Source organism: Bison bison, unplaced genomic scaffold (assembly GCF_000754665.1).
Source record: "Bison bison bison isolate TAMUID 2011002044 unplaced genomic scaffold, Bison_UMD1.0 scf7180017864033, whole genome shotgun sequence".
In the NCBI taxonomy this organism is placed as follows: domain Eukaryota; kingdom Metazoa; phylum Chordata; class Mammalia; order Artiodactyla; family Bovidae; genus Bison; species Bison bison.
This window is the reverse complement of record NW_011494605.1, coordinates 3498459-3514094: the sequence shown is the minus strand read 5'-3', so window position 1 is coordinate 3514094 and position 15636 is coordinate 3498459. Positions and strand designations below refer to the sequence as shown.

The 15636-nt window shown below is 48.7% G+C and overlaps 1 protein-coding gene across 1 annotated transcript in view; it reads left to right on the top strand.

The window, feature by feature from the left end:
- The first annotated feature begins 14991 nt into the window (after window positions 1-14991).
- The window catches only part of DMRTA2 (DMRT-like family A2), a 6825-nt gene continuing 6180 nt past the window's right edge, over window positions 14992-15636 (top strand). Inside the window, exons 1-2 of the mRNA XM_010834457.1 lie at window positions 14992-15140; window positions 15259-15568. Coding sequence (XP_010832759.1) covers window positions 14992-15140; window positions 15259-15568 — 459 coding nt within the window. The remainder of the gene's footprint in view (window positions 15141-15258; window positions 15569-15636) is intronic.

The following is a 15636-nucleotide window of genomic DNA, read 5'->3' as shown; positions in this document are numbered from 1 at the left end:
GGTAGAACCTCATGGGTACCAGCTCCCAGGTTGCTGGTCCGTCAGTGTACACTGAATGCAATTCTCTCTCGCTCTTTTCTCCCTCTACTCCATCACATATTTGGACCTTGTCACTTGGTGTTTTAAGCACCTTGACTGTCGCCAAAATCCGATCAGCCACCCCGTGGACTCTGAGCCCGGCTGTAATAAGGAACCTGCCCCACTGTTTCACTGTTTTAATGTTTCAGTATTAGATGGTAGACTCCTATCTCAAATGAAAGGGATCTCATTCTGTGGCTGAAAATTCTGATTTCATATATTTAAGAGAGCAAACCTGAGGGCTCAGCTCAGAAGACATGTATTGCCTGAACTTACCTATAATAATTTGGGATGATTTAGTAAATGTGGATTATTAATAATCTATGGATTTGGGGTTGGGAATTTAGTTCTTGCAAGAACTGTTTATACCTTCACCACTAGTGATTTATTTTCAGTCTTGAAATGTTTTTCCATATCTGTTTTTATGTCACCTGTGGTCTCTATCCTAGGGTTTGGGATCCTGATTTGACATTTTGTACATGCCCAGAAGAATCTTAAGTGCTGGGTTTGTCCCCCTGACCCAAACCAAGGGGTTCTCAGGAGACTCTTAACAATAGCCTGAGATATGCCTGGTCATTTTCCCTCTGCCCAGAAATGGGCATTGGCCAGGAAAATTCCACCTTGTGTCTTTTCTCTGACACACAAACCAGGGACTTCCCCTGAACACTCTCTTAAGAGAAGTGTGTTCCTAACAGACTAATGCTACATCTGCCTGTGTACAGGCCTTCTCTGGCCCCAGGGGTCTCTTAAGGGAGGCTGTAAGGAAAAGAGACCCAAACCGGAGTAATTCAACCTGAGCACTTCCTCTCCAGCTCCACTCCCACCTTCCTAAACTGATGGCCCCACAAGATGATCATTTCCAATGCTACAGATGTACTTGGACGCCAGCTCTTCTTTCTCCAGGGAGCCCATGTTCTGTAGCTGCTGTGGAGAAGCAACAGCCCTGAACTCAGGCCACACTCAGGACCAGCAGCAATGGTGTGGGTGGGGACTGGAGGGAGGCGACTCTTGAGTTCACTCTCATATCTGACCTGTTCCATCTAATTTGGGTTTGACTGCATCATATTGTTCCCCTCTATCACCTTCACTTCTGTATTCCAATAATATAGACTTTACTCTGAAACCGATTTCATAAAAGTTATTAAATGCTACTTGAACCTGTATGAAGTTTACACACCCTTTTTCAACCCTGCCTTGAAAAGTTCTTGCTCGGTCTCATGAAATCCTATCGTATTGGTCCCTCTGCTAGGAGACACCCCAGCTAGTTATCACTGTTCACTCATGCCATTCTGTTCTACTGAGCTTTAGAACAGGAGGCCAGAGAAATGTTATGTCCTTTCTTACAAACACAACATTAAAATGACATGTAAAGTTAGGATCCAAGAAAAACATTAAATGACTTACTGTCCCCACAGAAAGAGCATTGTCCTTTGTAATTCTTCCTCCTGTCCTTGGCTTTACTGCTTCCTTGGGCTTTACATCCCAGCCTCCGGACACAGAAATGTGTTGGTCAGAACACGTGCTCTGTGTTCTTGCCCATCTGTCCAGAGTATCATTCCAGGGCTGCAGTCATCCCTGCCTCAATCCAGTTCATTCCTTTGTATTTCTTGGATTATCACTTGTATGTTTGGAGAAATTGTTTGAAGGTTTAAGGAAGTATTGCCAGTTTCCTGCTGCCTCTCAGAAGGTGCAGCTTGGGGGAGTTTGCTGGTTTACAATGGTGTTGTGCTCGGGCATCACTAGTTTTTTGGGACACACAGGTGTTCATTTTTGAATTGCAAGCATCCAAATTCTGAGTTCTTTTATGGAGTCTTTCCTTTTCAGTGTAAGAGAAGAGGATTCAGGTTTTTATAGACTTTATTAGTAACATTAAAAACATAAAGTAAGTCTGCAGTTGTATTAAAATTTCTACTCTCAAAGCTAGACATGCTGAGTCAAATGTGCTGGTCAGGGAGGTTGCAGAGCTCCAGCAGATTTCCCTGAAAGCACAGAAGTTCATGTGGATATGGGAGGGGGTCTTAACTGTCTCCATAAGCAGTGTCTCTGATTGACACACTTCCACCATCCCCCTCAGCCCCTCATCCGACCAGTCCTGAATCCCACAGGCAGATGGGATGTGGAATCTTAAATTCAGTCCAGGAGTAATTCACTTTATAGTCTAAGTGACCCTTCCACATGCATTATCTCATTTGATCCTTTTTCAGATTCTTGGAGGGAGACCTAACCACACACACACATTCCAGAGACTACAGTGTCTTAGTTTGAACCTTGGTTCTGCCACTGAATAGCTGTGTGACCCAAGGTGAGTAAATTCTTTGAACCTCAGTGTGCTAATAACATTTGCACAGCACTCTGCATTTTACCACACCTTCCACAGCCATCATTACAGTCCACTGCAGCGAGGGAAGCAGGCCAGGCATGATCATTGCATTTTGTACTTGAGGCTCAGAGGGTAGATGCTTGCCTGAAGTCAGAGAGAATGGCAGTAGAAGAGTAGAACTCAAGCCCCAGGCTCTGATACTCAGGTCCACAGCTCTTCCATAAAGAACCTCTAAATTTCATGTCCAAACATGGATCTTAGAATTCCCTACAACTGTATACAAAAAGTTAAATGTGTTCTATTCTGGAAGGAGAATCTGTATTTAGCAAATTGTTAGTGGGTTTGATCGACTCCCCCCACCACCGTTTACATTATGCAAACAACATCAGACCATTTGGGAAGTTGAATCTGTCGATTCTTCTCATCAAGTCTTTTTTATTATTATTAATAACTCTAAAAGCCACAAAGAGGGTAAGATGCAACAACCAGGCTTTCCTGCCTTGAACCTCCCTCTACATTTAGTGTTTCTCCTTTGTCTCAGTCTGCTTTGGAAGATCACCATTAACAACCCCAACTGGCCATGCAGCTCCTGCATTTTGGAAGTCTCCTCTGAAAGGAAACACCAATAAGAGAGACCTGCTCTCCAGTCTTCAGTCTATTAACTGTGACATAATGTGTGGTTAAGAGAATAGCCTCTGGAGCCATATTGCCTGAATTCAAGTCACTCCCCCACTTAATAGTGTGCCCTTGGGAATTACTTCACCTTCCTGTGCCTCAGCTTTTTAGCTGTGAAGTGTATAATAAAAGTACCTGGTTGATAAAGTTGTGAAGATTAAATGATTCACACTTAACTATTAGCTAACATGTAAGGGAGTTAGAGAACATCTACTATCTGGGTAACGACAGCAGTATGAAATGGCAGGTTCTGGGGGAAGACACAGAAAACATGAAAAGCAGACACAAGAAGTCCAAATGCAGTGCTCTGGGGTCCTTCAGGGAAGGTCAGAGAGCCCTGCATAAAGTGTCACTGAGTTACTGGTGTCCGTAAGGGTCAGCCCAGGGCATCGTGAGAAGGTGGAGGAGCGAGGAGGACTAGCTTGCTGAGCACTCAGGATATGCCCACATTATGCTTAGAGCTTTGGGTACGTTACCTCCCATAAGACCACAACCACCAGCTAGGTGGGTCATCTCGACCCCACTTTGAAGAGGCAGCGAACTCAAAATGATGAAGTGACTTGGCTGAGCTCTAGAACTAGTGCAGAGCGAAGTCTGGGACCCAGATCTTCAATGCCAAAGCTTCTGTGTTTATGACAGTTCAGTGCCACCTTCAGATAAAGTATGACACAACTAAAGCATTTCAAATAATAGTTAAATCATAACATCTTTTAAATGTTGGTGGATGCCAAGAGGGTTTAAAAAGTCACTTTTTATAGAAAACTCAGCATTCCAAAATGACTCATTCCCCAGAGCATCAGAGCCAGAATTTAAGCACTGCCTCTTAAGTACATGCAGTGATTTAAGAAGGTTTCCATAGCTTCTGCCTCTGACATCTCCAAACTCCACTCCCTACTCCATCCTTTGTCCCTACTGACCTAAATTTCTCACTTGGCTTATGAAACTACATTCTAACTGATCTCCCTTACTCCAGTCCTTTCTCTTCTAGACCAGTCTCCACCTAACTGCCAGAAAGAGCTTTCTAAAACATCTGCCTTACCATGCCACACCCCTGCTTCTATCCCCTCAAAGGCTTCCCATTGTCCTCCAAATAAATCCAAACTCGGCTTGGATTTAAACCACCTGTCATCTGTCCCTACTTCCCTCCCCATCTGTATCTCCAGCCACGCCCTCAATCCTGAAATACCTGCAGTTTCTTAAAAGCATCAACTTTCTAGTCCCTCTCCCCTGACTGTTCTTCCGTCACCATGAGACTCCTTGCACCATCCATCCATCCAGCCCTCACTTTCAGTTTAGGCTTCACTTCCTCCACCATGGCTGGTATACCGGACCATGGCCACAGCCCCGCACGCTCTCCAGGTTAGGGGCCTGTGCTGAGCTGGATTGGATTTGTTGCAGTGCTGAATCGCTCTGAACTGGAACTCTCAGCTCACGTGCTCTCCCTCCCCCTGACCCCAGACTGTGAGCTCCCCAAAGAGTCTGAGTTACTTCATATCCTCAAGGCCTAGCAAAATGACTCGAAGTAAACACACAGTAATTTGGACTTACTAACCAAATTCAAACAAAGAAATAATGATAGTCACGTATCAATACTAATAAGGTGGTCACTTCCATCTCTAACATCCAGCCTTTCTGGGAACATTGTGAGAGCAGAGACCAGATCGTAGTCATCTGTTTATTCTCTGAGCCAGCCCAGGGTCTGGCATGTAGCTGTCGTGCACCCAGTAGTAACTGAAGCAGTTAATTAATTGGAGCTGGAGCAAAACCAACTGGCACTGGTGAGGAGAGACAGAGTAGAAGAATTGGTGTTGAGTGCACAGGTAAGACCTGCATGGTGCTGGGGGCTCTATGCACTGTCCTCCCACAACTGCCTCAGCATCACTGTAAGGTCCCTACTGTTAGTGTCTCTTATGTAACCGGAAAACTGAGGCTCGGAGAAACTGACACTGTCCAAGAGACGTGTCCAAGTAGAGAAAGAAGCTGACCTTCCAGTCTGGATCTGAGCCCAACGCTCATGCCTGCTCTGTCTCCCCTCCAGTGAGGCGCCTTCCACGAGCTGCTTCAGTAGCTGTAGCTTCTAGCCCACAGATAATAGAGTATAGTGAACATTCTCACCCACTCCCCTCTGCCTTCCAGGATTCTGCACTTCTTTATTGTCCCTCCCACCTCTCTGAAAGGCCCCCCTCTGTCCGCTCTGTAGTCTTCCTGCTCTGCTTGCCTGTGAAATGTCAGCACCCACTGAGTTCCTTCCTTTGCCTTCTCTGTTCCAAATTTTCCTTAGATAAGAAGCAATTTGTACTTTGATGCTCAGTTCAGATTTTGCCTCCATGAGGGTAGAGTCCGTGTCAATCTGATCATTGACAGATCCCTTAGCACAGGCCTGGCCCTGTGTAGGTGCTTGATAGATGGCTGTTACGATAGTGAATATTTATATCATGTTTACTATATGCCAAGCACTAAGTGCTTTACTTGTATTAACTCATTTACATCTCACAGCAATCCTATGAAATACTATTAATATTAGTATCCCCACATTATTGGTGAGAAAATTAAAGCACATTGGTGAGATTAGGTAAGTAATTTGCCCGAGGTCATACAGCTGGTAAACCAAGAAGTCAGATTCAAACACAGGCAGTTTGTCTCCAGAACTCAGGCAATGATCACTCCACCCCACTACTCCTCCTCCAGGTAGCCTCACGGAATCCCCAGGATGAGTTAGGACCCCTTCTAATCCCTGCGCTTACCCTCAGTAGAGCACTTATCACATTATTGTGATTATTTGCACAGAAGTCTCCTCTGTGGACCATGACAGGTGTGTCCTCACCAGGCCTGGCATAGGGCACAGACAGTCAGTGTTATATAAATGAATGAATAGCAAAACTGCCCTCTGAGGTGAAATATACAGGATCTACAATCCCTGTCTCTTACATCGATAAACTGAGGCTTAGTGAGGTTAAATCATTTGCCCAAAGTCTCACAGCTACTATATAGCATACTCTAAGATAAACGCTTTTTCCATCATGCATTTTCATCAAACCAGCATTTAATTGAAGCACTTTTAAGGGCACCTAAGTGCTCTTTTCCTTATGGAAATTCGGTCAGTTTTGACTCACACATCCATTCATCATTTAGGCTTTTTGTTTAACACAGATTCGCAGCCTCTACCCTTGACCCAGAAGTCCCAGGTTGGCCTGGGGCCACGAACTTCAAGGCAGTGTGGGCAATGCTTAGAGGAGTGCCAGGAGATGTGAGACCCCAGAGGAGGCCCTCATGCAGGCAGTCAGAGGGGCTCTGGGGAGGGGTGAACCCCATCTAGGAGCTCTGGCCAGAGTACCCTCTGTAATGAATGGGCCGCCCAAGCCCAAGAGTCAGATCCCAGAGTTAGAGAAGGTAGGCATCCTAGGGATCAGATCTGCCCCTCTGGGCTCAGGTCTCCAGCCCCCTGGAAATTTTCTTGCCTTCCTTGGGCACAAACTGCTAACATTTGTGTAGGACTTTTCCAAGGAGGTGGCAACAAGGAGAGTCTTACTGAAATTTTTCTGTGTTTGGGGGGTCAGGTGGAAGCACATGCATGGGAAACCAGGTGTGGAGGCCAGGAACTTTGCTGTACTCCAGAGGTGGATGCCAGGGCCTCAGCTGGATGGCGCATCCTATGTAGGGATCATCATCTTCCTAGCGGGGTCTGCATAGTCCTCTCATTTCAGAGCATTTCCAGATCAGCAGGCCTACCTACAGATGAGAAAATGGAGGGCCAGAGCAATGAAGTGACTTAGCCAAGGCCTCCCTTCTGGCCTCCTCAACCACACCAAGCATCAGTGGGGAACTGGCTTACACAGGTATTGCCTACATGCCTCCGTTTCTTCATACGAAAAGGGGTACATTTTATGAGTCTTTTACGTGCTATGGGAAGTCATGAACACAGAATGAAGAACAGGTTCTGTGGAATAAAAGTGGTAGTGTGTCATGGGGGTCCAGGGCCTACTAGGGGAGCTCTCCTAGGAATCAGCAGTGCCAGGCATGCTCCAAATAGTGGAGGCCTCTGAGAAGAGAAAGGAGGGGATGCTTCCAGAGGCTGGGGGTGTGCCCTGAGCTGGGCTGCTCCTTTCTTACTGACACTGTACCACTTTGTGCTTTGTAGCAGACATGCTCTGGTTAATGGAGTCCCAGGAGAAGGTGCTGGGCAGAGTGGGTGAAGTGACCGAGGAAGGGAATACCCCGGGCCCGCTACAAGCTCTCTGAGCCATGCAGATCCATCAGAATTCTGACTCTGGAGGGGGTTTTCAGATTTTGATTCAAGTGTGGAGGCACCTCTTGTCATCACCTCCCCAGTCTTCCTTCTAATGGAGAAAAAAAAAAAAAAAGTACTGAAAAAGGAACAATTTTCCTCTCTGAAAAAGAGAAAATCATTCATCCAACAACTGCTAACAAATAAGAATATCCAGTACAGCTGAGTCCACTACGTGTCAGACACTGAGGAGTTTACTTCACTTGTGTTACTGAAGCCTCACGATGCTCCCGTGAAAGCCTTAGTTCTACTCCCATGTGACAAAAAGGAGGAGATGTGACAAAAGCAGGACTCCAGCCCAGGTTCGCTTCCACACTGGCAGCCCTGCTCAGCCAGGCCTTGTGACCAAAGGTGCCGAGGATGAGTGAAAGGTGGTGCTCGAGTCTTGCCCAGCAGTGAGGCACAGTGTGGCCCCTCCTGAGGGGTGAAGGGGGGTTCTAGGTGCACAGAAAGGAGTGAAGAAACCCCCAAGAGAAGAGGCTCCAACACCTTCCTCCACCCATCCCCACGGGATCAGTTCAGAGAAATGTGGGTAAAGAAAGTGGCCCAACTCCTCCAAGTCGCCAACCAGTCTCTTCTGTAGATGCAAAGAACAGCTCGCTTCCCCTACCCCGCACCCAGCTGTATGAGCCTGGAAAAGTCACTTCCCCTCTCAGGTTCCTCTGATACGACATGATGTAGATTGCTTCAGAGAGGGGAGAGGGGCATGCAGAGGCACTTGGAGAGCTTGCAGGGTCACACTGTGCCTACTGTGCCTCTGGCAAGGACAGTAAGGGATCCAAGGGGCTGGGTACTAGAGCATCAGTAGAAATTTCCAGGTAACTTACTGGCCTGGGCCTAGGAACCTGGAAGGGGGGGCGGGGTTGGTGGTCTGTACCTAGTTATCACCTCAAGCCTAGAGTCTGAACCACCCACTGGGGCACAAAGGCCTATTTGTGAGCCAGCTCCCTGACCCCAACCTTGCCACCACCATGGCCAGGAAAGAGAGCTAACATGTTGGGCTCCAAGCCAACCAATTTCGGGTCCTGAGCCAGTCATGCAGCTTGGAACTCACCCACCATACACAGTTTAAAGACTAGGGCGGTCCTAGCTCAAAAGAAGGGGTGGAGGGAATGGGCGGTGGGGCTGTGGGGGTGGAAGTTAGAGTAGCAGAACTCTTTTATCTGAGGGAAAGAGGCCCAGGGTGGGGGCTGGGGCTGCCAGTGAGGATGGGTTAGGTCTCATCCCTCCAAGCCCCATCCCTCCCTCATATCTTCATTTTGGTCAGTGACCTGGGGATTACAGTCTGGGTGCATACACCAGCTAACACGCGTTCCTCCACGCATTTCTGAAGTGGAGTCAGAACTCAGACTCAGGCGAGAGCCTAGCCCTAATGCTCATCCTCTTCGAATTCTCTTCCCCTGAAATTCGGTAGCCTGGCTGCTGCCCTCCTCCATGTAGTCTGATTTCAGGGTGGCCAGGAGGTGAGCCCAGCATGGGTCACAAAGCACAGCAGTGGCTTAAGTTTAGATGGCCTGTCGGCCCCCAGGGCTGATTCCCCAATTGCTGTTTCCAAAGGCCGTCTTGGGAGATGGAGACCAGGAGAAGAATGCTCCAGAAGACCACCCTGCAGGTGAACACCATCTCCAAAGTCCCAGGAGGACCTGCAAATTACATGGGCCTCTGCATGGTTTTTTCTGTGCAAAATTGCCTCTCCCTCCCTCCCTTGCTTGGCCTGGTCAATTCCAGGTCCTTCCAAACTCAGCTCCAGGAAACTGTGAGAACTAATTTAAAAGGGGGAGGGGTCAGAAAGGAGACTGGTTTCAAGATAAATATACTATAACCCATAACTTTCTTGTGCTCCTGTCATAACTAGTTAAGACACTGTAATGAGTGCAAAGATTCCATTCACAACAGCATATAAAATGCCAAAGAATGCTTAAGAAACAGAATTACAGGGGGAAAAAAGCATGACAGAATTTACAAAAGGCTGTAAAAGTTGTGAATAAGTAAAAGTCATTCTGGGTCCTAGATGAAAAAATACCATGTTGTGAAGATGTATAATCTCCCTCAAAGTAATGTCTAAAGGCAGTTAAATCAAATTTCCAAAGGGTTTAAAATTTTTCACTTTCTTTTTGGAACTAGCCTTAAAAATTCGAATGTATTTATTTAGAAGACTATCTTTTCAAAATAACTATGAGAATTTGGGGAGGGAGGGAAGAATCAGGAATCAGAAGGTGACTTGCCCTTTCAAGCATTACAGAACTACAATAATCAAAAGGGTGAGACTAGGGCAAAAGGAAATAGCTCCCTAGATGAGAAAGCGCAGAGAGGACCTGAGTTCACCTGAGAAAGCAGAGTATGGTATTTTGTCAGTGGGGACATGGTGAGTCATTAAGCGGTGCTGTAATAACTGACTAATTATTGGGGGGAAATTAAACCACAAACTTACTTCACATATTCCAATATTAATTTTCAAATTAATTTCAAAAATGTAAATAAATGTAAAATTTAAAGTGCTAATATAAAATATAAGTAAATGCTTTTGGATAGTTGGATTTGAAAAACTTTTGTTAAGTATGATCTGCAAATAGAATAAAGAAAAAATGACAGATGTGACTACATGAAAAGTGTTAGTTTTGGTATAACAATAGCAATATAAGATCAATAAAATTGGAGAAATGCAGCATATGTCCAGATAAGAGGGTACTGTTGATTTTACTATATAAAGCAATCACAAATTAAGGAAAAGAGAAGCTATCTGTTAGAAAAATAAGTAAAGCTATACACAGATTTTTTTAAACATGAGTGACCAACACATATGGGGAAAACTAAGGAAATGCAAATTACAGTGACAATAAGATCCCCTTTTCCTGCTTGAACTGGAAAAGATGAAAAAGATCAGCAAAATGCACTGCTGTTGAGTGTATCCACTGATACAACTTTTCCTGAGTGCTGACAGGTTGCAATCAAAAACTGAAAAAAGCCTCTGACCCTCTGACTAATCAGTCTTATTTCTAGGAATTTGTCCTAAGAAAATAATTAGGCAAATTCACAAAGGATGTTCACTGTATTTTTTTATTATAGCAAATATTGGGAACAAACTTAAATACCTATTAAAAGGGAATTGGTTAAATAAATTAAGGTACATTCATACAATGAAATATTAAGCTATTCTTTAAAAGATTATGTAGATACATTGATTGCTATGAAAAGTGCATATCATATTTGCAAATTTTAAAAAGTAACAACGTGTATTTTTGTAAATGTAGGCACATAGAAATATTTCAGATACACTTTGCTGAAATATCTAAAATGTTTTACTTAACAGAACAGGCAGTAATGTTTCCATTTTGGAAACCTTAGTCTTGCATCAGGGGTCCCTTTCTTCAGAAGGTTCCTCTGACCCTTCTTTGCCCACTCACACCTCAGCCCTGTACTCCCTGTGAGGTCATTGTTAAGTGACTGGGTCCACAGTTGGCCAATGAACTCTTTAAGGGCCCATCACGGTTGACTTATCTCCAGTCCTCAGGCCCAGGCACAAACAAGGTGCTCGACATTAATGAAATGAACGATGACCAACGTTCACGTCTCCGTGAATAACCAGCGAGTTGAATAGAATGGAATCGACTGAAAGCCCCCAGGTCTGACCCTACCAGCCCAGAACTGAAGGTGAGAAGAAAAACGCCTGGGAGTGGGAGTCGGATCTGGGTGCCGGTCTTCCTCTGGGCTCAGCAACACTACAACTCCGGGCAAGTCACGTCGCCTCGCTGAACCTTGGAACCTCGGCCGACTCATCCGGAAAGGCGCACGTCACACGTCCCCCAAGGACTGCGGAACAAGCAAGACAGCACACACCAAGCGTTTAGCAGAGTAGCGGTACACAGTAGGCACTCAGAACTAGAAGCAAGTAAGAGGGTGATGAACATCACTCTCTGCGCGTTTGTCCCAGGCTCAGATACGCTCAACAAGAAGGATGTGGAGATGGGAAGCCAGGCGGCAAGGGGCGGCCGCTCCTCCTGGGCACGACCTGCAGAGGCAAGGGCTTGAACCAGAGGAGGGCTGCGGCTGGGGCTCTGCCTTGGGGTTCCGGCCGCGCTCTCCGCGTGGATGCCCTCGTTCCCTCCGCCTGCAGCTAGGTCTCCAATTCACTCCTTCCCTGGGGGAGTTGAGAAAGCCTGGGAAGAGGCCGGTCCTGCGGGCGCCAGGGTAAGGGTTCCGAGAGGGGCCTCAGGCCCAGACATCCACCGTGCCCAGCAAGAGCCCGCGCCTGGAATCCGGCAGAACCTGGACTCTGGCTTTCCTGGTACAGCCGAGTTCGAATTCTGCTGTGTCCCGTACTAGTCGTAAGATGTGGGACAAGTCACCTCACCTCTCTGAGTCTGTCTTCTCACCTGTCAAGTGGGATAACAGGACTTGCCTCTCAGAGGCAGAGGGTGGTGTGACTTAATGATCGCATGTGAAGGAAGCATGCGGCGTAGGGCCCCTCGCAGGACGAGCGCCTGAGAAGTCAAGCCCCACGATGGCAGAGGGTCTTTGTGGCTGCAAACCTGTATCTAGGTCTTTGGTTCTGGCCTAGGCCAGATCCGAGGGCTCGACCACGCAAAAATACCATTTTAGGGGCTGGGGACCGAGACTGCAAACCAGGCTGCGCTTCTCCCTGTCCAAATGGGGGTGCACGCGGCAGACAGTCTTAATGAGTTGAACTGGAGGAAGATGTTGTCGTTGTGTGTCTGTGCGTGTACAGGTGTGTGTGTATCCATGCGCAGATCGTATACACAAGAGCGTCTGTAGTTGTACTGGAAACAGCGTGCTTGGGGCGGCCTGCGTAGACTCCTTCTCCCAAAGGCACCTTCCCTCTTCTCCCCGCGCCCCCTTCCCGGTAAGGAGTTTCAGCCAAACTAACGGAATCTGGCGCGGCCAGGGGAAGGGCAGAGACAGGAGGGGCGATTCCGTCCCGAAGCCCCTGATTTGGGGATAATTACTTTTAATGTCAGAAAGATTTAGTTTAATATCATCTCTATTAGGCTGCCGGGAGGGTAATTAAACGGGACGCGCCGCAGCCGGCAAACAGATGGCGTCTTCTCGCTCCGCTGCCGAGGGCAAACAGCGCAAAAGTCAATGCCTCCCGGGTCCCCCATCCTCGTCCCCGGCCCGGCTCCTACTCAGCGCCACCGCGCCCTCCTACAGTCTCCACCCCCGGCATCACCCTGGGCCCCCACCAGGGCCGTCCCTTTGTACCCCACCACTGCCTGGGCGGGGGCGAAGGTTGGGAGCCAGTCTCAGACATGCAAGCAGTAGATTTTCGTTGCTTGGAGCGCTCACCCGGGGCCCCCACACCTTGGCACAGCAGAACTGTGTGTGCAAATGAGTTAGAGCTAAGAGGACATGCGTAAGCGAGTGAATATGTGTGCGATTGTGTGAAGGCGGGCTTTCTGCTCTCTTCACCTCATTTGTCCCAGAGGTCTGACTTTCTCTGCCCAGGGTCCGGCGGCCCGCTGGGGCCTGTAGTAGTGTTAGGTCCGTGGACTAGCCAGGCACAAGTGCTTATGCTCCGGTCTGGGTGTTTAGTCACCTGGGTGGGAGTCTGTGGAGCTCTGGGTGAGAGGTCACACACCGAGTGTATGTCTCAGAATGAGAACATGCTTATGAGAGGGCTGTAAAGTCCATCAAACTTTCAGAAGGGGTCCTCTGGGATGGGAGAGCAGCGTCGGAGATGCATTTAGATCCCCTGGAGAAGGAAATGGCAATCCACTCCAGTCTTCTTTCCTGGGAAATCCCATGGGCAGAAGAGCCTGATGGCCTACATTCCATGGGGTCACAAGAGTTGGACAGGACTAAGCGACTAAACCAGCAGCACCACCTGAGGTGCTCAGGTGTGAGGGTGTGTCCAAGACTTGTGCAGAATGAGGTCACACGTGCAGATTGTATGTCCAGCTGTGAAGCCACACTGCGGCGTGCGTAAGGGGCATACCCCCTAATGCCTCAACCTGAGCATGCTTTCCCCACCCTTGGCGGCCAGGTCCAATGACCCCCTTCCGGTCTGCTCCCCTCTGAGAGCACAGTTCAAATCAGGACTAGCCCGAAGTGGCCTATGGAGGTGTGAGTACAGCCACCTCGTCGGAGGACGGTTACTCTGACTCCTTCCATGACACATGCACTCACATGAGCATAGGGGGACATCAGAACCTCAGGGACATCAAAAGAAAAGGTTCTGGTCCCGGACCTATTGGGTTGTGAATGCGAGGAGAAAGGCCAGGCTCTAGGGAGGCTGGGTTCCTCTGGTTGAGCAGGGCTCCAGGCTGTGTCCTCTCCCCGTCTTAAGGAAATGAGATTCCTTCTACACCAGCGGGATAAAATACGGGGACCCCAAACCTTGTGGCTTGACCCTTGGATGCCGCAGGATCACTGGGATGGGAGTAGAGGGAATCTCATAGCGGCTTGGCCTTAACGCCCACCCCCGCCTGCGCCTCCCAAACTAGGCGGACGTCTATACTTCTTTTCGTTTGGGGTTTAAAATGACTAGAAAACTTTATCCAAGGGAGCTCTGGGAGGCGCCTGGCCCCCGGCGCCACATTCTCTTCTCTCTCCTCCAGCCACCCGCCCCCCTACCCCGCCCCCGCTAGGGTGCAGTTAAGGCATAGATTTCCTTAACCTCATAACCTTGTCAAGGTGCTGGAAGGTGGGGGTCTGGGTCCTACGCCCCTGAAGAACTGTTATTCCAGACTCACGCCCTTACCCTCACTCAGAGCGGGAGACCCAACGGGGGCTGACACTTTTCCCTCTCAGGCTCCAGCGAATGGAATATGCTAGGGGCGAACAGCCCGGTTTCTATCATTATCGAAGACGGTCAAGGTCTGAGCATGTCGCGTGCGGGCCTGGTCAACTTTCTGGAAGCAATCTCCCCGTACGTGCCAGGCGCTTCCTCGAACCAGCCCCTCCCCTGCCGGGGTCCCCGGCTTGGCTTCGCTGAGGAACTTAAGCGATGTTCTCTGGCATGCGGCGGCAACCCCGCTTGTCTAGCCTTCCCACCCCAGCTGCCCAGCCCCGGGCTCAGAAGCGGCTGCGCTGGCAGCAGTTGACCTTCCAGGTGGGAAGGGCTGCGTCCGGAGTGCCCCAGCCGAATCTTCGCGCCCAGGACGGCGGGCCAGAGCCTGGGGGCCCTGGAAGTTCGAAAAAGCTACGCTGAAAAGCTTGGTCGGGAGTGGAGAGAGAACGACAGGAAATTCATTTTTCTTTGCTCATGAATTAAATGAATTTTCTTTACTTTCGGAGTAAAGAGAAAAGAAAAAGAATGAGAGAGCATTAGAACGAGAAAAAGAAAGAAACGGGAAAGAGTCAGAGCTAGAAAAACCCAAAGCGATCCCGCTCGAGGACCGCGGCATTAATTCCAGATGTTGCCATTCAAAAGGGAAACAAAATCCGAAACCTGTTACCTCAGCGCACCGAGCTGTTCCTCAGAGCCGTGACGTCAGGACGGGAGAGTGTGACCAAAGTTAAAACTACTCTTGGGGGCCCGCGGCGACCTTGTCTCCGGACCGGAAGGACAGACTGATGTGTGTCCTGCGTTGAAGGGGATCTGGGGAGTCGGAGAGGCCACTTTTCATTTTCGTTTAAAAAAGAAAATCAAACTGTTTGTTAACTTAAAACAACGATGAAAATAACCCCACCACCACGGAAAAGGTATCTGGATGTTGCAAAAGCTAGGAAAAGAAAGCGCAAGATGGGGCAGAAGGACGGGGTAGGGGGGCTGGGAGGGGAAAGGCGCAGAGCGCTCTGGCCCGGCGGGCGCCGACAGGAAGCGCAATCTCATTTCTTCTCTCCCGGCCCCTTTCTAAAAACGAAAATCGTTAAGCCACACTTACCCTCCGTGATGCCTATCGTATCACGACTTTTAAAATAAAGGACCTGCGTTTTAAAGGCGGCAAAGGGGGGAAAAATTGTCTCAACTACCCCAAACGCGTCGGACTTGGGAACAAGCCGAAACGGAGCGGGATAAAGGCAGGAAAAATCATCCTGGCATTTATGCCATGAGCACCCTCCCTTCTCCACCCTCGTGCTCCCATTCCACCCCCACCCCGGCCGCGGTAATTGAATTGTCACCTGCCCCCATCCCGCCCCCAGCCGCCAGGGCTACTTGGGAATGTCGGCCTTGCCAAGCGCCCCTAGCCAGTGAGAGCGGCGCAGCAGAGCCCGCGCGCCCCAGAAACCGAAGGGTTACACACGTCTACGTAGAGGCGCACCGGACACGGTAATTAGGCGCAATTCACACGCTCTCAGGCACACGGAAACTACTTGT